The sequence below is a fragment of the Somniosus microcephalus genome, chromosome 13 (genome assembly GCF_052327205.1).
Source record: "Somniosus microcephalus isolate GS21.2 chromosome 13, FLI_Smic_1.0, whole genome shotgun sequence".
Lineage (NCBI taxonomy): Eukaryota > Metazoa > Chordata > Chondrichthyes > Squaliformes > Somniosidae > Somniosus > Somniosus microcephalus.
In genome coordinates this window covers 43,424,826-43,444,751 of record NC_140999.1, presented here as the reverse complement: position 1 = coordinate 43,444,751, position 19,926 = coordinate 43,424,826, and the positions used below count along the sequence as shown (strand labels likewise).

The 19,926-nt window shown below is 50.1% G+C and overlaps 1 protein-coding gene across 2 annotated transcripts in view; it reads left to right on the top strand.

Annotated features, from left to right (window-relative positions):
* rx1 (retinal homeobox gene 1) overlaps positions 1-18,333 on the top strand; it is a 54,086-nt gene extending 35,753 nt beyond the window's left edge. The window contains exons 2-4 of one of the 2 annotated variants that reach the window (XM_086004844.1): positions 9,769-10,040; positions 12,565-12,815; positions 16,348-18,333. In XM_086004844.1, coding sequence (XP_085860970.1) covers positions 9,794-10,040; positions 12,565-12,815; positions 16,348-16,791 — 942 coding nt within the window. In that variant the 5' untranslated portion in view covers positions 9,769-9,793 and the 3' untranslated portion in view covers positions 16,792-18,333. Of the gene's footprint in view, positions 1-9,283; positions 10,041-12,564; positions 12,816-16,347 lie in introns of those variants that run through there. The other variant, XM_086004843.1, reaches the window with a different exon arrangement.
* Positions 18,334-19,926: the final 1,593 nt, after the last annotated feature.

Genomic DNA, 19,926 nt, shown 5'->3' with positions numbered 1-19,926 from the left:
CGGGGGAGGGGGGTTATTTTTTCCCGGTGCCCGGGGGAGGGGGTTATTTTACCCGGTGCCCGGGGGAGGGAGTTATTTAACCCGGTGCCCGGGGGAGGGGGTTATTTTACCCGGTCACTGGGGGGAGGGGGTAATTTTACCTGGTGCCCGGGGGAGGGTGTTATTTTACCCGGTGCCGAGGAGTTATTTTACCCAGTGCCCGGGGGAGGGGGTTATTTTACCCGGTGCCCGGGGGAGGGGGTAATTTTACCCGGTGCCCGGGGGAGGGGGTTATTTTACCCGGTGGTGCCCGGGGGAGGGGGTTATTTTACCCGGTGCCCGGGGGAGGGGGTTATTTTACCCGGTGCCCGGGGCGGGCGTTATTTTACCCGGTGCCCGGGGGAGAGGGTTATTTTACCCGGTGCCCGGGGGAGGGCAGTTATTTTACCCGTTGCCCGGGGTAGGGGGTTATTTTACCCCCGGGGGAGGGGGTTATTTTACCCGGTGCCCGGGGGAGGGGGGATATTTTACCCAGTGCCCGGGGGAGTGGGTTATTTTACCCGGTGCCCAGGAGAGTGGTTATTTTACCCGGCGGCCGGGGGAGGGGGGTTATTTTACCCGGTGCCCGGGGGAGGGGGTTATTTTACCCGGTGCCCAGGGGGAGGGAGTTATTTTACCCGGTGCCCGGGGGAGGGGTTTATTTTACCCCGTGCCCGGGGGAGTGGGTTATTTTACCCGGTGCCCGGGGGAGGGGTTTATTTTACCCAGTGCCCGGGGTAGGGGGTTATTTTACCGGTGCACGGGGAGAGGGTTTATTTTACCCGGTGCCCGGGGGAGGGGGTTATTTTACCCGGTGCCCGGTGGAGGGGGTTATTTTACCCGGTGCCCCGGGGGAGGGGTTTATTTTACCCAGTGCCCGGGGTAGGGGTTTTTTTTACCCGGTGCCCGGGGGAGAGGGTTATTTTACCCGGTGCCCGGGGGAGGGCAGTTATTTTACCCGTTGCCCGTGGTAGGGGGTTATTTTACCCCCGGGGGAGGGGGTTATTTTACCCGGTGCCCGGGGGTAGGGGTTATTTTACCCCCGGGGGAGGGGGTTATTTTACCCGTTGCCCGGGGGAGGTGGTTATTTTACCCGGTGCCCGGGGGAGGGGGTTATTTTACCCGGTGCCCAGGGGAGGTTTTTTTTTACCCGGTGCCCAGGGGAGGGGTTATTTTACCCGGTGCCCGTGGGAGGGGATTATTTTACCCGGTGCCCAGGCGAGGGGAGTTATTTTACCGGGTGCCCGGGGGAGGGGGTTATTTTACCCGGTGCCCAGGGGAGGGGGCTTTATTTTACCCGGTGCCCGGGGGAGGGGATTATTTTACCCGGTGCCCGGGTGAGGGAGTTATTTTACCCGGTGCCCGGGGGAGGGAGTTATTTTACCCGGTGCCCGGGTGAGGGAGTTATTTTACCCGGTGCCCGGGGGAGGGGATTATTTTACCCGGTGCCCAGGGGAGGGAGTTATTTTACCCGGTGCCCGGGGGAGGGAGTTATTTTACCCGGTGCCCAGGGGACGGCATTTATTTTACCCGGTGCCCAGGGGGAGGGAGTTATTTTTACCCGGTGCCCAGGGGGAGGGCGTTATTTTACCCGGTGCCCGGGGCAGGGGGTTATTTTGCCCGGTGCCCAGGGGGAGGGGGTTATTTTACCCGGTGCCCGGGGGAGTGGGTTATTTTGCCTGGTGCCCAGGGGGAGGGGAGTTATTTTACCCGGTGCCCGGGGAGGGGGTTATTTTACCTGTTGCCCGGGGGAGGGGGTTATTTTACCCGGTGCCCGGGAAGGGGGTTATTTTACCTGTTGCCCGGGGGAGGGGGTTATTTTACCCGGTGCCCAGGGGGAGGGGAGTTATTTTACCCGGTGCCCGGGGGAGGGGAGTTATTTTACCCGGTGCCCGGGGGAGGGAGTTATTTTACCCGGTGCCCGGGGGAGGGGGTTATTTTACCCGGTGCCCGGGGGAGGGGAGTTATTTTACCCGGTGCCCGGGGGAGGGGTTTATTTTACCCGGTGCCCAGGGGAGGGGGTTATTTTACCCGGTGCCCGGGGGAGGGGTTTCTTTTACCCAGTGCCCGGGGTAGGGGGTTATTTTACCCGGTGCCCGGGGGAGGGGGTTATTTTACCCGTTGCCCGGGGGAGTGGGTTTATTTTACCCGGTGCCCGGGGGAGAGGGTTTATTTTACCCGGTGCCTGGGGGAGGGGTTATTTTACCCGGTGCCCGGTGGAGGGGGTTATTTTACCCGTTGCCCGGGGGAGGGGGTTATTTTTCCCGGGGGAGGGGGTTATTTTACCCGGTGCCCGGGGGAGGGGGTTATTTTACCCGGTGCCCGGGGGAGGGAGTTATTTAACCCGGTGCCCGGGGGAGGGGGTTATTTTACCCGGTCACTGGGGGGAGGGGGTAATTTTACCTGGTGCCCGGGGGAGGGGGTAATTTTACCCGGTGCCCGGGGTTGAGGAGTTATTTTACCCAGTGCCCGGGGGAGGGGGTTATTTTACCCGGTGCCCGGGGGAGGGGGTAATTTTACCCGGTGCCCGGGGGAGGGGGTTATTTTACCCGGTGGTGCCCGGGGGGAGGGGGTTATTTTACCCGGTGCCCGGGGGAGGGGGTTATTTTACCCGGTGCCCGGGGCGGGCGTTATTTTACCCGGTGCCCGGGGGAGAGGGTTATTTTACCCGGTGCCCGGGGGAGGGCAGTTATTTTACCCGTTGCCCGGGGTAGGGGGTTATTTTACCCCCGGGGGAGGGGGTTATTTTACCCGGTGCCCGGGGGAGGGGGGATATTTTACCCAGTGCCCGGGGGAGTGGGTTATTTTACCCGGTGCCCAGGAGAGTGGTTATTTTACCCGGTGCCTGGGGGAGGGGGTTATTTTACCCGGTGCCCGGTGGAGGGGGTTATTTTACCCGTTGCCCGGGGGAGGGGGTTATTTTTCCCGGTGCCCGGGGGAGGGGGTTATTTTACCCGGTGCCCGGGGGAGGGGGTTATTTTACCCGGTGCCCGGGGGAGGGAGTTATTTAACCCGGTGCCCGGGGGAGGGGGTTATTTTACCCGGTCACTGGGGGGAGGGGGTAATTTTACCTGGTGCCCGGGGGGAGGGTGTTATTTTACCCGGTGCCGAGGAGTTATTTTACCCAGTGCCCGGGGGAGGGGGTTATTTTACCCGGTGCCCGGGGGAGGGGGTAATTTTACCCGGTGCCCGGGGGAGGGGGTTATTTTACCCGGTGGTGCCCGGGGGAGGGGGTTATTTTACCCGGTGCCCGGGGGAGGGGGTTATTTTACCCGGTGCCCGGGGCGGGCGTTATTTTACCCGGTGCCCGGGGGAGAGGGTTATTTTACCCGGTGCCCGGGGGAGGGCAGTTATTTTACCCGTTGCCCGGGGTAGGGGGTTATTTTACCCCCGGGGGAGGGGGTTATTTTACCCGGTGCCCGGGGGAGGGGGGATATTTTACCCAGTGCCCGGGGGAGTGGGTTATTTTACCCGGTGCCCAGGAGAGTGGTTATTTTACCCGGCGGCCGGGGGAGGGGGGTTATTTTACCCGGTGCCCGGGGGAGGGGGTTATTTTACCCGGTGCCCAGGGGGAGGGAGTTATTTTACCCGGTGCCCGGGGGAGGGGTTTATTTTACCCCGTGCCCGGGGGAGTGGGTTATTTTACCCGGTGCCCGGGGGAGGGGTTTATTTTACCCGGTGCCCGGGGTAGGGGGTTATTTTACCCGGTGCCCGGGGGAGAGGGTTTATTTTACCCGGTGCCCGGGGGAGGGGGTTATTTTACCCGGTGCCCGGTGGAGGGGGTTATTTTACCCGTTGCCCGGGGGAGGGGGTTATTTTACCCAGTGCCCGGGGGAGGGGGTTATTTTACCCGGTGCCCGGGGGAGGGAGTTATTTAACCCGGTGCCCGGGGGACGGGGTTATTTTACCCGGTGCCCAGGGGGAGGGAGTTATTTTACCCGGTGCCCGGGGGAGGGGGGTTATTTTACCCGGTGCCCGGGGGAGGGGAGTTATTTTACCCGGTGCCCGGGGGAGGGGTTTATTTTACCCGGTGCCCAGGGGAGGGGTTTATTTTACCCAGTGCCCGGGGGAGGGGTTTATTTTACCCGGTGCCCGGGGGAGAGGGTTTATTTTACCCGGTGCCTGGGGGAGGGGGTTATTTTACCCGGTGCCCTGTGGAGGGGGTTATTTTACCCGTTGCCCTGGGGAGGGGGTTATTTTTCCCGGTGCCCGGGCGAGGGGGTTATTTTACCCGGTGCCCGGGGGAGGGGGTTATTTTACCTGGTGCCCGGGGGAGGGAGTTATTTAACCCGGTGCCCGGGGGAGGGGGTTATTTTACCCGGTGCCCGGGGGAGGGAGTTATTTAACCCGGTGCCCGGGGGAGGGGGTTATTTTACCCGGTCACTGGGGGGAGGGGGTAATTTTACCCGGTCACTGGGGGGAGGGGGTTATTTTTCCCGGTGCCCGGTGGTGAGGAGTTATTTTACCCGGTGCCCGGGGGAGGGGGTTATTTTACCCGGTGCCCGGGGGAGGGGGTTATTTTACCCGGTTCCCGGGGGAGGGGGTTATTTTACCCGGTGCCCGGGGAGGGGGTTATTTTACCCGGTGCCCGGGGGAGGGAGTTATTTTACCCGGTGCCCGGGGGAGGGAGTTATTTTACCCGTTGCCCGGGGGAGGTGGTTATTTTACCCGGTGCCCGGGGGAGGGGGTTATTTTACCCGGTGCCCAGGGGAGGTTTTTTTTTACCCGGTGCCCAGGGGAGGTGTTATTTTACCCGGTGCCCGTGGGAGGGGATTATTTTACCCGGTGCCCAGGCGAGGGGAGTTATTTTACCCGGTGCCCGGGGGAGGGGATTATTTTACCCGGTGCCCAGGGGGAGGGAGTTATTTTACCGGTGCCCGGGGGAGGGGATTATTTTACCCGGTGCCCGGGGGAGGGAGTTATTTTACCCGGTGCCCGGGGGGAGGGAGTTATTTTACCCGGTGCCCAGGGGACGGCATTTATTTTACCCGGTGCCCAGGGGGAGGGAGTTATTTTACCCGGTGCCCAGGGGGAGGGCGTTATTTTACCCGGTGCCCGGGGGAGTGGGTTATTTTGCCCGGTGCCCAGGGGGAGGGGGTTATTTTACCCGGTGCCCGGGGGAGTGGGTTATTTTGCCTGGCGCCCAGGGGGAGGGGAGTTATTTTACCCGGTGCCCGGGGAGGGGGTTATTTTACCTGTTGCCCGGGGGAGGGGGTTATTTTACGCGGTGCCCGGGAAGGGGGTTATTTTACCTGTTGCCCGCGGGAGGGGGTTATTTTACCCGGTGCCCAGGGGGAGGGGAGTTATTTTACCCGGTGCCCGGGGGAGGGGAGTTATTTTACCCGGTGCCCGGGGGAGGGAGTTATTTTACCCGGTGCCCGGGGGAGGGGGTTATTTTACCCGGTGCCCGGGGGAGGGGGTTATTTTACCCGGTGCCCGGGGGAGGGGGTTATTTTACCCGGTGCCCGGGGGAGGGGGTTATTTTACCCGGTGCCCGGGGGAGGGGATTATTTTACCCGGTGCCCGGGGGAGTGGATTTATTTTACCCGATGCCCGGGGGAGGGGGTTATTTTACCCGGTGCCCAGGGGGAGGGCAGTTATTTTACCCGTTGCCCAGGGGGAGGGCGTTATTTTACCCGGTGCCCGGGGGAGAGGGTTATTTTACCCGGTGCCCGGGGGAGGGCAGTTATTTTACCCGTTGCCCGTGGTAGGGGGTTATTTTACCCCCGGGGGAGGGGGTTATTTTACCCGGTGCCCGGGGTAGGGGGTTATTTTACCCCCGGGGGAGGGGGTTATTTTACCCGTTGCCCGGGGGAGGTGGTTATTTTACCCGGTGCCCGGGGGAGGGGGTTATTTTACCTGGTGCCCAGGGGAGGTTTTTTTTTTACCCGGTGCCCAGGGGAGGGGTTATTTTACCCGGTGCCCGTGGGAGGGGATTATTTTACCCGGTGCCCAGGCGAGGGGAGTTATTTTACCGGGTGCCCGGGGGAGGGGGTTATTTTACCCGGTGCCCAGGGGAGGGGGGTTTATTTTACCCGGTGCCCGGGGGAGGGGATTATTTTACCCTGTGCCCGGGTGAGGGAGTTATTTTACCCGGTGCCCGGGGGAGGGAGTTATTTTACCCGGTGCCCGGGTGAGGGAGTTATTTTACCCGGTGCCCGGGGGAGGGGATTATTTTACCCGGTGCCCAGGGGAGGGAGTTATTTTACCCGGTGCCCGGGGGAGGGAGTTATTTTACCCGGTGCCCAGGGGACGGCATTTATTTTACCCGGTGCCCAGGGGGAGGGAGTTATTTTACCCGGTGCCCAGGGGGAGGGCGTTATTTTACCCGGTGCCCGGGGCAGGGGGTTATTTTTGCCCGGTGCCCAGGGGGAGGGGGTTATTTTACCCGGTGCCCGGGGGAGTGGGTTATTTTGCCTGGTGCCCAGGGGGAGGGGAGTTATTTTACCCGGTGCCCGGGGAGGGGGTTATTTTACCTGTTGCCCGGGGGAGGGGGTTATTTTACCCGGTGCCCGGGAAGGGGGTTATTTTACCTGTTGCCCGGGGGAGGGGGTTATTTTACCCGGTGCCCAGGGGGAGGGGAGTTATTTTACCCGGTGCCCGGGGGAGGGGGTTATTTTACCCGGTGCCCGGGGGAGGGGGTTATTTTACCCGGTGCCCGGGGGAGGGGAGTTATTTTACCCGGTGCCCGGGGGAGTGGAGTTATTTTACCCGGTGCCCGGGGGAGGGGGTTATTTTACCCGGTGCCCGGGGGAGGGGGATATTTTACCCGGTGCCCGGGGGAGGGGGATATTTTACCCGGTGCCCGGGGGAGGGGTTATTTTACCTGGTGCCCGGGGGGAGGGGGTTATTTTACCCGGTGCCCGGGGGAAGGGAGTTATTTTACCCGGTGCCCGGGGGAGGGGGTTATTTTACCCAGTGCCCGGGGGAGGGGGTTATTTTACCCGGTGCCCGGGGGAGGGGGTTATTTTACCCAGTGCCCGGGAGAGGGAGTTATTTTACCCGGTGCCCGGGGGAGGGGGTTATTTTACCCGGTGCCCAGGGGAAGGGAGTTATTTTACCCGGTGCACGGGGGAGGTGGTTATTTTACCCGGTGCCCAGGGGAGGGGATTTATTTTACCGGTGCCCAGGGGAGTGGGGTTTATTTTACCCGGTGCCCAGGGGTGGGGGTTATTTTACCCGGTGCCCGGGGAGGGGGTTATTTTACCCGGTGCCTGGGGGAGGGGGTTATTTTACCCGGTGCCCGGGGGAGGGTGTTATTTTACACGGTGCCCGGGGGAGGGGGTCATTTTACCCGGTGCCCGGGGGAGGGGGTTATTTTACCCGGTGCCCGGGGGAGGGGGTTATTTTACCTGGTGTCAGTGCTCTGGGGAAGGGTGTGGGTCATTTCCCTTTGGGTACTGTTTTCAATTTTTCACTGCAAGAGATTTTGATTAATCGCAGAAATAGTTTGTCTGCTTTTCCTTATTAAATTCAACAAGCAATAATTATTGATAAAAGTTTGTGGTTTTTTTTATCGATTCTCTGGAGTTGTAGAATTGAATGAACATTTCTAGGAGGCTGTGTCTTACATGACCCTTTCCTTTGCCAGTACCGAAGGAACTCCTCGCCTCACTCAGTCTCGCCTTCCTCCCACCATGGACATGTTTTTTAAACACATGCTCGGTGTCACCCTGTCACGTGTGTCCGATTGCCTGCTTTCTTTGCCTGTTTTCGATCTTGTTGTTGTTCTGCGCTGTTAGACTCTGCCCTTCACCTGGGTTTCTCGAATGCCTTTCTGTACAAGGGAAATCCTTAAAACCTGAACCCCCACATCAAATCTTATTTGAAACTGAAAGTTCACGGACCCCATACCAACAGTAAGTTCAAATACCTTCAAATATCCGCAGTTGCTGAGGATGACAGTTAATATTTTCTACAATCAAAGAATACGAATTCTAACAATCTATGGAGCTGTTCATACCGGCAGTGTATTGGCTCTGAGACACTTTATTGAACTGGTTATCCCAGCTGTGTTGTATACTGTGGAAAGGAGTGGAATTTTATATAAACTCCACTTAAATGATACAAAACCCACTTTACAGGTTATTCTAAAAGTATTTTTGTGACAAAATGACTGTACAAATATGTCAGGTCGATCGACATTGTGTGAAAGGGTTCTGGAGTAGTTCGAACTCCAGAAACAGGAGCCAGCGAAGGTTAAGCCACCTTTTCTTTTTACAGATACTGACTGACCTGCTCTGTATTGAAAGAAAGACTTGCATTTCTATAGCACCTTTCAGGACCACCAGCCATCTCAAAGCACTTTTTGAAATGTAGTCACTGTTGAAATGTGGGAGTGCAGCAGCCTATTTGCGCACAGCAAGCTCCCACAAACAGCAATGTGATAATGACCAGATAATCTGTTTTTTAGTGATGTTGATTGAGGGATAAATATTGGCCAGGACACTGGGGATAACTGCCCTGCTCTTTGAAATAGTGCCATGGAATCTTTGAGAGAGCAGACCAGGCCTCGGTTTAATGTCTCATCCAAAAGGCACCTCCGACAGTGCAGCACTCCCTCAGCACTGCACTGGAGTGTCTGCCTAGATTTCTGTGCTCAAGTCTCTGGAGTGGGACTTAAACCCACAACCTTCTGACTCAGAGGCGAGGGTGCTACCCACTGAGCCAGCATGTTGTGGCGTTATATCAGATTTAAAGCACAGAAGTCTTCGCTTTTCCGTTTTACACCTTTGAAAAACTCCTTTCCAGAAGCACAATATAAATAGATACAGAGTGTAGGGAATATAGGCAGATTGCGCCGCTGCTGCCAACCTGTATTACAAATACTTTATTCAGGTTTCCCTTGCTTAAATTGTATTGCAGTAATTTCATTCGGGCGGGGTCCCACTTCGGTGTTTATGAAACTAACTTGAGACTGACATGGAGGTGTGCGAGGGAGGAAAGGGCTCCTCCGCAGTCACATCCAAACAAGAACAAAAAGTGTTGTCTAAACATTTGATTCGCACCCAAGGCACCAGTTTACAGAGTGAATATTTCCGACGGAGATGACAGTTCATTCAGAGAAGCCCTCCTCTTTCTCTGAATCGCAACTTGAAGTGAAGGGTATTTGCGGCAATTACAGCATTAAAAAAAACTCGTGTCAATCAGTGTCAAGCGGAAGTCTCTCCTAATAACCAGCTCCGCTAATCCCCGGGGATTTATTCCCCCCCCCCCCCTTCTATACCGACAGCTGGAAAGCTTAAAAGATTGCGGGAGCGCTGCTGGGAATGGTGTGGGGAGCCCTCTGGGAGAAATCGGGAAATAAACTGAGTGCGGGGGGGGGGGGCGTTTTCATGGAGTTGTCCATTTTCGTGGTTTTTATTTAATCGAAGGTAAGTATTTTTTTCTTTCCCGTTCGTCATCTACAGCTGATTGTTGGCAAGCTCCCTCTCGGCGTGCGAATATTTTACATTATAAAAAGGGAACGCCAGCTAAATGATCAATTTGCAAACTGTCACGACTGTGACTTTTTACCGCTTTAAATTCAGAGCTTCTGTTTATTTATTTTTTGAGGTGCGTTTTTCTAATTTCGTTGGAGTTTATAATCTTTGCTGAGCGATAAGAAGCCTTTAAAACTTTTGAAGGTCGAGTTCTGTATTTGCCATTGTAACTTAAAAAAAATAACTTTTTTGAAAGTTGTTTGCAACGAAATTGCAAGCGAAGTGTTTGCAAAGATGTTTTTTGTTTGTCCTGATTTGTGTTTTGAAGGCCGGATGCGTGGTTCGAGCCGGCAATGAGCGGCGTGGACCAGACCTGCCTGTCCCCCAGCCACTTCCACGAAATGGTTAAGAGCCCAAGCGCCTGTTCGCGAGTTCACAGCATCGACGTGATCCTGGGATTTGCAAAGGATCAATCCCTGCTTAGCTCCGCACCCCTCTCTTCCAAATCCCTTCAAGAGACGGGGGAGCCCCACCAGACTGACTGCTACAGCCACATCCTCGGGCTCGGCGAGGTGACCGCTCGGCCTCCCGCTTTTGACGGTAAGGTTACATTACCAGAGCTGCAATTTAAAAAAAAACTTTCCCCTTAAACTTTAGGCAGTTGATTTTTTTGTGTGGAAGCGGCACAAGAAAATAAATACCTCAAGCTTTACCGCCCTTCAAATTTAATCAGCTATACAAAAACACTTTGCAATGTTAAAATAATAAATATAACCAAAACTCTAGGGGTGTGAAGAGCAATTAACAAACTGTACCAGTCCTGAACACTGTAATCCATTGCGCGCTGCTACAGATAGTTTAAATACAGACACATCTCCAGAAAGTTATTGTACATGATCTGGTCGTTATATTAATTCTCCTCTTGATTTATCTTCTGATACTAGATAGTTCATATTCCAATTGGATGTTCCCCCTATGGACTGGGAGACCGTGTAATCCGATCTTTACTTATAAACTTTATTTTAAGTTATAACATAATATACATATACATTAATTACAACATAAATGAATTATAACATAACTTAATCCAATCAATTCTTAGCTTTAAAAGATTATATAAAATAATGCACTTTTAAAAAGCCCACGACTAAAGTCTGACATGTTGTTATAATATTTTAGAGACAAAATGAAACTTGAATTATTCTGTCATTTGTGCGCCTAGTCTTCGTTTCTTGGAAACTGGCGGGGTTAAAGAATGATTCCTAAGGGGGAAAGTGCTCCCGTATTTCATATATAATATAAAAACAGAAAATGCTGGGAATACTCAGCAGGTCTGTGGAGAGAGACCCTTCCACCAAGTAGATCCCGTATCTGATAGATTGATTGATTTAAGAGAAGTTTCTCGGATTCCTGTGAGTACATCACCTTTCTCTATAAAACCAGCCGGAACTTTGAACAGAAATAATCTCCCGCATTAACGCTTTGATCATTTAATGAAATCGCCATCATTGCAGGAATCTTAAACATCGGTTATAAAATCTAAACTAAATGTGAAGAGCTCGTTTCCCACAGACACAGCCCCGCCGGGTACCTGCTGCAGAAACACCTGTCCTGGGAATAAGACTGAATTTCATTCGGGATTTACAATCTGACTCTCCACTTTGGAAATAGCGAAGAGAATCTGCTGACCTTCCACTCTTCCTGTTTATACCGTTAGTAACAGTTCTCATGTATCCGAAACCGGGACAATTAATTCCAAATTACTTGGTTTAAGTCTAGAAACACAGAAATAAGCACAGGAGAGGATGCAGACACATTCTCCAGCATGCAGCCACTCCAGTTCCAAACTCCTCAGTATCAGATCCGAGCTCGATTACTGAACGGCTCCTAATTTCCCTGCTCCGAGCAAATGACCTGCTTGTTTTCCAGTTGTTGAGGCGCGTACTGTTAATCCGGATTTTGTAACTCGGTGATCACATTTGGAAGGAAGTATAAAGAGATCTAACCGAACCTTATACCCGCAGCCCGAGTCCAGATTTATACAGGACACATAATACAATGTAATATTAATTGAAGTGATTCAAAGCTCCCCTCGCGTGTAGTTAGAGAGCTCCAACTTCATTCATCGAAACTTTCTCTTGTATTGAGAGTCCCTGTAATTCCGGTTCTACTGCAGTAATTTGCATTGACCGCTTCTGAATATCAGTAACTTGTATAAACAAACATTTTGGAACATTGTTCATTTTTTGTTTAATGAACTAGTTTGTTCTTGTGTTTGTTTTGTTGTCTCGGTTTTATTTTTTACGGTTTTGCTCCACCGGATGAATTCGTTCTTGTCACATTTAACATTTCTCCAGCGTTTTAACCTGTCTCAGAAACATTGCAAAGTTGTACGGACAATGATTTGCTTCCATGTGAAGCGACCGATATTGAGGCAACGAAATGTAAGAATCGATTCACAAACGGAAAGGAAGGAGGGGAGGGCGAGCTGGAGATAGCAGGGCATCGGAGAGACCTTGAGGGTGTTGGTATCAGGGTGCTGGGACCCCGCAGACCCGGTACTCGCGGCCCCATGGAGGGGGTAGTTACCCCCCACTCTGTGGCTCACAAATAACCCCCTCAAGCCCTTAAACACACACACTTGAATCACTAAACATTCAATACAGATTCACTGGGGTGGGAAGCGAGGCGAGCTGTGCAGGGAATAAACCCCGCGGGAAAGTTCAAAGTTTGTGCTCAAACTACTTTCCAACAGTTCCAATTCGATGTAAACCAGTTTCAATATTTGAAACTTATTTTTTTTCTTCAGAAGGTTGAGTTGCAGTTATTTTATTCCCAGCACGAGGAATTTAAAATCAAACAGAAGGAACAGAGATGCGAGAACAGTTCAGAATGGCCTCCTGTGCTGTATCATTCGAATTAAACTTCTGCTAAATAAGCAGCCGCTATGTGTTGAAGAGTAGATTTTAATACGGATAATTATTTATTATTTGTACCTTCGCTGCAGAACTGGGACAGTCTCAGTCAGTGAAATCACAGCTTCTCGCCCAGGAAGGTTTTGCCTCTAAACTTTGGGAGGAGAGATGCTTTCAGTCCGTTTACTGTTTTGTTTTTTCCTCTTCAGATTCCAGGGTGTTTTTGAACAAGTGTGGAGAGGACCTCGGCGAGTTCACCAGCGGGACAGAGAGCGAGGAGAAACCAGCTCCGAAAATGGAGGAGGAGGCGCCCAAGAAGAAACACCGCAGAAACCGCACCACCTTCACCACCTACCAGCTCCACGAACTGGAGAGAGCCTTCGAGAAATCCCACTATCCCGATGTGTACAGCAGAGAGGAGCTAGCCATGAAGGTCAACCTACCCGAGGTCCGGGTACAGGTGAGACAGAGGACACAGGGACACCAGTGAAGCAGAGAAAGCGACCGGTAGATGGAGACGGGTCGAGATAGAGAGCTATCAAAGAGGGAGGAAATAGAGAAAAGTGATTCTAAATGTCGGAGTAAAGGCCAAAAATAGATGGAGAAAAACGAAAAGAGAGAAGAAAGATACAACAGAGATAGGGAAAAGGAGAGGGGGAACAGGTAAGAAACAGAAGGAGAAAACAGTGAGAAACTAAAGTGATAATAAACAAGGAGAGAAGATAGCTAGAGAGACACAATACATAGAATGAGAATAAGAGAGAAAGGAGGATAGCTGAGCGAGATTGCAGAGAAAGAGAAACAGAAATGGGAACTGAGGGAGAAACCGTAAGAAAAAGACAAATATCGAGAGATACAACAGAGAGAAACAGTGAGAGGACAAACACACGTATAGATAGAAAACACAGGGAGAAAATAGAGCTAGAGGAAGGGAGAGAGGTAAGAGAAAGGAATAGAAAACAGACAAATGGAAAGGGAAACCAGAGAGAGAAAACACAGAAAGAACCGCAACAAAGAGACAAAACAGAGGGACGGTGAAAACAGGAATAAAATAACAGAGGGATGGTGAATGGATAGATCGTATATAATTATTTTACAGAGAGGATGGTGAATATTTGAATGGACTATCTAGGGAGGTGTTTAAGATGAATGACCTCAGTAATTTAAGTAGTTGGACATGCATTGGCAGGAAAATCAATTGAGTGACACAGGTAGTGAATTGTGTATTTTTGTTTTTGAACTCTGAGACATGCTCGATAGACGGAAATGGTATTATAGTCCTGTCCATCTATGTGTCGGATGTTGGAGCCCCACCCCAGCACTTGAACACCTAATCTAGGCTGACACGGCAGTGCTGCACAGTCGGAGGTACCGTCTTTCTGATGAGACATTAAACTGAGGCCTCATCTGTCCTCTCAAGTGGATGCAAAAGATCCCATGGCACTATTTGAAGAAGAGCAAGGGAATTTTCCCCGTGTCCTGGATAACATTTATCCCTCAATCAGCATCACGAAAACAGGTTATCTGGTCATTTATCTCATTGCTGTTTGTGGGACTGGGAGCTTGCTGTGTGCACATTGACTGATGTGTTTCCCTACATTAAAACAGTGACTACACTCCAAAAGTTCTTAATTGACTTTGAAAAGCTTTGGGATATTGGGAGATTGTGAAAGGAGCTATATAAATGGAAGCTCTATTTTCAACACTGGACACTACTTATGACAGCATTTTACAGACATCCAGTGTTGCTAAGGGAGATGGAATGACAGGAAAAATGTAAAGGGCCATGGCAGGATGACAAATTAAAGTAGGGATAATTGATTGACCGATTAGCCAATCGGTAATTTTACCAATGGAGCTTAGAGACTTTTTTTTGGTCACTCTCAGGTTGCCTGCACCTTTAAGCAGGTGTCCGCCGTTCATTAGCAGCCGTTTCCCATTCTGCAGCCGTGAGCTCCCAAATGTCGGCAGATATTCTACCTGGAGCCCGCCAAAAAAGTTTATGCAAGGCTGTCCCCGGAAAGTTCACTGCGGTCAGCAGTGGGTCAGTTGGCCTGCTCGCCACACGTACACCACGGATTAGTGGGCCCCACTCCACTCCACTGTCAGGACTCACACATGAACAGCTATCACTTGGGCGATGTACTGGAGGGTGGCCGACAGCCATTGAACTGGACCCCAGCAGAAGTCTGCACCTTCAGCAGAAGGGGGAGGGGGGAGGAGGGGGAACTAGTGACCTTGGAACAATTAACTCATGAGTACCAGAGGCATAAGTGAATGGCCTCCTTCGATCGGGAGTGGATTATCTTTCTGATTCCCTATTGAATATTCTAATTATATTTTTTAATCGTTTCCTGTGTTTATCTTCAACGATTTTTCACCCTGTTTTAACCACAGTTAAGTTGTCTGAATATTTTGGCTCCGGTGCTTGTCTCTGTTTAGAGCCTGATCTCGTTGCCCTCCTGCTGGCCCAAGACAGGGCAGGTGAGAGGTGGCATGTTTCTCTGTTAGTTGTTCAGTTATCTTTGGCGAAGGTGAACATTGCTGTTCATCACGGTTAAGAATGGACAACCTTCCTGTTTTAGGTAGCTGTTGTCAACATCATGCACTCACACTGTGGCCAAGACTGTAGTTCCAGTGATGAGTCTCAACCCTGTCACTCAAAGGCCACCCCAATGTTCAAATAATGTAACTTTTTGATTATATTATTAGAATCAAACACATTTACACAAATCCCTGTTGTGTCGCAGTGAACATGTCCTGTATGAGGCCATATGTTGGGCAGAGCTAAAACCATAAAATATTCATTCTATTGAAGTGTGCTCTCCTGGTAATTAAATCCATATTGGACAGTTTGCTTTGTACTACAGTGCATGTTTCCCTAGTGGCACAGTGGGTGAGGCAGCCCATGGTTTGCTGTTAAAATCATACGGACCAGAGGCTGCCAGGTTCGAGTGCTGCCATGTGCTGAATTAGCTGATCTTAGCCAGGACAGCAAGTGGGCAGCTATAATTGGCCTCAGCACTCCTGGGCTAGGGATAGAACCATCACAGAAAGAGGCCATTCTGCCCATCATGTTTGTCTCGGCTCTTTGCTGAAACAATCCAAAACTGCCAGTACTATCCCCATAGCCTTGTATTGTACTCTGTCCAATTTTCCCATAAAAGATGCAATGATCTATGTCACAATCACTTACTGTGGCAAAATATTTCATGCTGTAACCTTCTGTGTAAAGAGATTTTGCCAGGTTAACCTCTGTAACGTTCTTAGTGGCAATTTTAAATTGCTGACACCTCGTCACCGAGTCCCCAACCAGAGGAAATGGTCTTTCTCTCTTCAGAATTTTAAAAACTCCTAAGTATCTCAAGTCTCTTCTCAAAAAACTTAGTTTCCCATTCCTGACATCATCCTGGTGAGTCTATGCTGTTTTAATGCCCTTTCTATAATGGGGCACTCAAAACTGCACATAGTATTCTTACCGTGGCCTAACCAATGTTTTGTACAAATTCCTCATTACTGCTTTACACTGGTATTCTGTACCCCTATTTATAAAATCCAAGGTTCTGTTGACCTTTTTGGTGGCTTTTTTTTACCCGCACTTGCGCTTTCAGTGAATTTTATATTTGAACCCCTCGGTCTCTTTGTTCATGCACATCCTTCAGTGTCTTTCCATTAAGTTGATCTGGAAAACCAGCCAGTATTTTCACTCTAAATCACTATCTACGGATTTTAAAGGAAGTGTGTGGGTATCAGGTGAGGACAGGATTGGGCTCAGCTGTTATGCCCCCATTATGAAACTTGGCCATTGGTTGCAGTCCTGTGAGGGCAGCCAGTGCCCATGGAACTGTACCCCAACATGAATCAGAACCTCCAGGGGAGGAGGGCAGAAAATGGGGGGTGGGGGGGGGACGGCGGGGTGTGTGTAAGCTAGTTTGTGCAATATATATTCTGCATAAATCATCCCTTCAAAATGTCTTTCTCTTAAAAATCAGGTATGGTTTCAAAACAGGAGGGCAAAATGGAGGAGACAAGAGAAGATAGAGGCTAGCACAATGAAGTTGCATGATTCTCCCATGCTGTCCTTCAACAGACCGCCGATGCCCTCCAGCGTTGGACCCATGAGCAATTCACTCCCACTGGACCCTTGGCTGACATCTCCCATCTCTAGTGCAACTTCTATCCACAGTATACCCAGCTTCATGGGGGCACCTCAAGGCTTACAGACCAGCTACTCGGGTCACACATTCTTAAATTCTCCACCACCGATGGCCCAGACAATGCAGTCCATGGGACCTCCACCCTACCAATGTGCAACAACGTTTGTGGACAAATATCCTTTGGAAGATGTAGACCAGAGAAGTTCCAGCATTGCCTCCTTAAGGATGAAAGCCAAGGAACATATTCAGTCCATCGACAAAAGCTGGCAACCCATCTGATAGAATGTTACCAGCTATAGACAGACTGCTAACTAACAATTTCTTTGTTGGAATGGCAATGCGATGGCTACCTCCAGCTACAAAATGACTTCATGCAAACATGAACCAATGGTCATGACAACAAATGGCTGGATCTTAAAGGCCACCACCATAACCTGGGACACAATAAAACTACAAATTGTGACTGGTCTTAGTTACAAGCCAAAGGATCAACTTTATCTTTTGATTAATAAGGTGATACTCCAGTGCTAAGGGGAGAATATAAAGACACCACTGCATTCTACGCTTTACCACCATCATGAAGCTATAGAAAAATATTGTCTTCCATTACTGTCCCAGCGTAGAGCTATTGAATCTTGTAGATAATGTACAATTTTTTTATATTTTTGAGAAACCTAGGTGAAGGGCCAAGGCCCACAGTGCAGGACACCACCAAGGTTGAAAAGAATAGAAGAAAAACAAGATAAGTGAAGAAATAGTGGTTAGGTGACATCAAGCTTGGGTTATAAAAGCTTATAGATTATAGGATGAAAGGAAGATGAGGAGTTCCACAGTTTTGAGATCCTGGGAGAGAATGAATAGCAGTAGGAAATGGTGCGATGAATCTTGATTTCAACACAGAGAGGATCGATGTGGTCTTTCATTTCTTGTTGTCTTAAAGATTACTTTCTTAAAAATAGACTACATTGCTGTTAATGCGATGACTATCTCCAACAAGAGAGCTTCTAATCACCTCCCCATGACATTCAATGGCATTACCATCATCGAGTCCTCCACCATCAACATCTGGGGGGGGTCACCATTGACCAGAATCTTAACTGGACCAGCCACATAAATACTGTGGCTATAAGAACAGGTCAGAGTCTAGGTATTCTGTGGCGAGTGACTCACCTCCTGAATCCCCAAAGCCTTTCCACCATCTACAGGGCACAAGTAAGGAGTGTGATGGAATACTCTTCACTTGCCTGGATGAGTGTAGCTCCAACAACACTCAAGAAGCGCAACACCATCCAGGACAAAGCAGCCGCTTGATTTGCACCCCATCTACCACCTTAAACATTCACTCCCTCCGCCACCGGCCCCAGTGTGTATCATCTACAAGATGCACTGCAGCAACTCACCAAGGCTGCTTGAACAGCACCTCCCAAACCCACGACCTCGACTACGTAGAAGGACAAGGGCAGCAGACGCATGGGAACACCACCGCCTCCAAGTCACACACCATCCTGACTTGGAAATAAATTGCCGTTCCTTCATCGTCACTGGGTCAAAATCCTGGAACTCCCTCCCTAACAGCACTGTGGGAGTACCTTCACCACATGGACTGCAGCGGTTCAAGGCAGCTCACCACCACCTTCTCAAGGGCGATTAGGGATGGGCAATAAATTCTGGCCTTGCCAGCGATGCCCACATCCCGTGAATGAATAAAAAATTAGGTTATTTGAAAGAACTGTCAACTTTAGCCAGCAAAAAACTTGTACAGTACTTTCTCATTGGGTCTTACATTTGACTTCTTGTGAATAAATTTTATTTTTAATCTCATGTGAAGAATGTTCTAGAATATTGGTCAATGATATTACAGGAAATTACATATCAAATCTGCCAGGTCGTCAGACAGTTGAAGTCCAGTCTATTGAGTTCTTGCTGCAATGAGAAAGTGTTATATGGATCTCCTGCACACACTTTGGTACTTCTGATATATTTTTTAAAACTTTTTTTAGTTTGATTGCTTGTGCTCTTCAGAGTGAGGAGTATTAGTGCTGGTGCATGAAATACTTTCCCATGTAGGGAAACATAGAAACATAGAAGATAGGAGCAGGAGTAGGCCAGTGCCAGTGTCAAACCTTGCCAGCTCAGGCACAGCACAGTTAGATACAAGATCAAGTTTTTTTCTATTTTCCCTAATCAAACACTCCCAGGTCAAGTATAGCACCGTTTTGATACAGAGTAAAGCTCCTTCTACACTAGGAACATAGGAACAGGAGCCGGCCATTCAGCCCTTCGAGCCTGTTCCACCATTCAATTAAATCATGGCTGATCTGTACTTCAACTCCAATTACCGCCCTTTGCTCCATATCCCTTGATACCCTCATTGAATGTGAAGGGCTCTGGGGCTCTGAAAAGATGCTATATAAATGCAAATTTCATCTTCACTCACCAGATAAATTACTGAGTTATCTGGAGCTCGCTCTTGTTTTTGGATATTTAGTGTTAGTAACTGACACTGATAGGACTTCTTGTTACAACTATGTTTTTAAAAAAAAACTATTCATTTTATTAAATGAGGTGTTTGGAATAAATTCTCCCAACATTCTTTATGGAATAAAGAGACAAAAGGGAATTGGGCCCGGAGTATTTCAGATATCTCAGCTTGTTTAGTTTTCCTTTAAATTAAATAGGCAGGAAACATTCTGTGAAAAGCCTGGGCTGCTGCAAGCAGGGCCTGGGACAGTGAGCAATTGCATGTATGCTCAGGCTAGGGTCGCCAACCCTCCAGGATTGGCCTGGAGTCTCCAGGAATGAAAGATTATGTTCATTGCCGCGAACAACCCGGGAGAAAAATCATAGGGACCTTGAAAAAGATGTCTTTTTTGAATGTTCTTTGAACACTTTCATTTATTCATTAATAAAAATATTGGAGATGGGGGGAAAAGGCTGTTTGAGTAGGTGGGGCTGTTGGGGGGGGGGGGGAAGAGGTGATCAAACCTCCAGGAATACGTCCAACCAGAGTTGGAAACCCCAGCTCAGGCCCTTTACATTGCAAGGCTGTAAATGATCATCTACTCCCCGTGTAAATACAAAGGACCCAACTGGCATTGTTCTGATGGCAGTGGGACTCACATTTTATGGAAACTCATAACTTTCTGTCCAGTTACCGTTTAAAAGTTAAAGCATAAGGCTGGATTTCCTCACTTGCAGCTACAGGAATTGCAGGTCTGTGACTTCCAACAGAAGTGCTGGCAGGTAAAATAAACCAGGGGTTCTGCACCCACAGGAATTCTTAAATAAAATTTAAAATCACCAGAAAGGGAATCCGACTGCGGCAGAAATTGGCTTCATAATATAAACAGGGCAGATTCCACAACACAGTAACCAGTAGCAGTATCAGAGAAAGTCCTGCTATATAAACCCAGT